The 1180-nt window shown below is 46.2% G+C and overlaps 1 protein-coding gene across 1 annotated transcript; it reads right to left on the reverse strand.

The window, feature by feature from the left end:
* Positions 1–649: 649 nt before the first annotated feature.
* Positions 650–949, reverse strand: SARC_16753 (hypothetical protein; the record flags this gene model as incomplete). The annotated part of the gene is made up of 1 exon (XM_014289144.1): positions 650–949. A coding segment is annotated over one exon (300 nt), but the record flags the coding sequence as incomplete, so codon positions are not given.
* Positions 950–1180: the final 231 nt, after the last annotated feature.

Genomic DNA, 1180 nt, shown 5'->3' on the forward strand with positions numbered 1-1180 from the left:
ACTACAGAACCCAAGGCTACAAAACCCAAGACTACAGATCCCAAGACTACAGAACCCAAGGCTACAAAACCCAAGGCTACAAAACCCAAGGCTACTAAACCCAAGGCTACAGAATCAAAGGCTACAGAAACCTTGCTTGCTGTAGTGTCTTTGACGTTAGCACACATATACGCACGCACACACATATACACCAGACAACCATATAAAGTAGCACTCTCCTATGACCTGACCGTTGCATATATACACACGCACACACATATACACCAGACAACCATATAAATCAGCACTCTCCCATCATCTGACCTTTGCACACATATACGCACGCAAATACATATACACCAGACAACCATAAAAGTAGTACTCTCCCATGACCGGTACAGAAGTTCGACAGTCATGAGGAGAAGAAATATACCACAAAACACCGTTTTGAAATGATAATCCGTGGGAGACTCTCAGATTTGATGGACAGGCCGGTAGACATGACAGCGATACACACACGCACACACACACATACGCACAAACACACGCACATATGTACACCAGACAGTCATATAATGCACACGGAAAAACACACGCACACGCACAAACACAAGGACACGCACAAATATACGCACATGCACTAACACACGCACACATGTACACCAGACAGTTATACAATACCACAAAACTTCGACAGTCCCACCAGCGTCAACTCTATGTACACACCACGTCTTGCACCTACCGTTAAATTGGTCACCTGCAGGAGACTCTCGGGCACCTGGGTCAGGCGGTTGTCGCTGACATTGAGCACCTCGAGACTGGACATGCAGGCTAGCTCGGCCGGGAACTCCTTGAGATGGTTGACGTCCAGGATGAGTGTGTGGACGTGGCTCAGAGCGTTGCACTGGGCCTTGTCTAGCTTAACGTGGTTGCGTGATAGGTTCAGCAGACCTACAGACTTGTCGATGTTCTGTGCGAGTGCGGGCGGGCGGGTGGGAAGCGGAAGGGGAAGGAAAGGGAGGGGATTCAGATACAATACAGCCTGTCTGTAAATGGCTTGGTGGATATAGTGTGTATATATGCCTGTATATGGCTTGATGAATATAGAGTATAAATACGCCTGTATACGGCTTGGTGAATATAGTACATATATATATATATATATATATATAGTCGTTGGTAGAATATAGTGTGTATATAT

Source organism: Sphaeroforma arctica (assembly GCF_001186125.1).
Source record: "Sphaeroforma arctica JP610 unplaced genomic scaffold supercont1.8791, whole genome shotgun sequence".
In the NCBI taxonomy this organism is placed as follows: domain Eukaryota; class Ichthyosporea; order Ichthyophonida; genus Sphaeroforma; species Sphaeroforma arctica.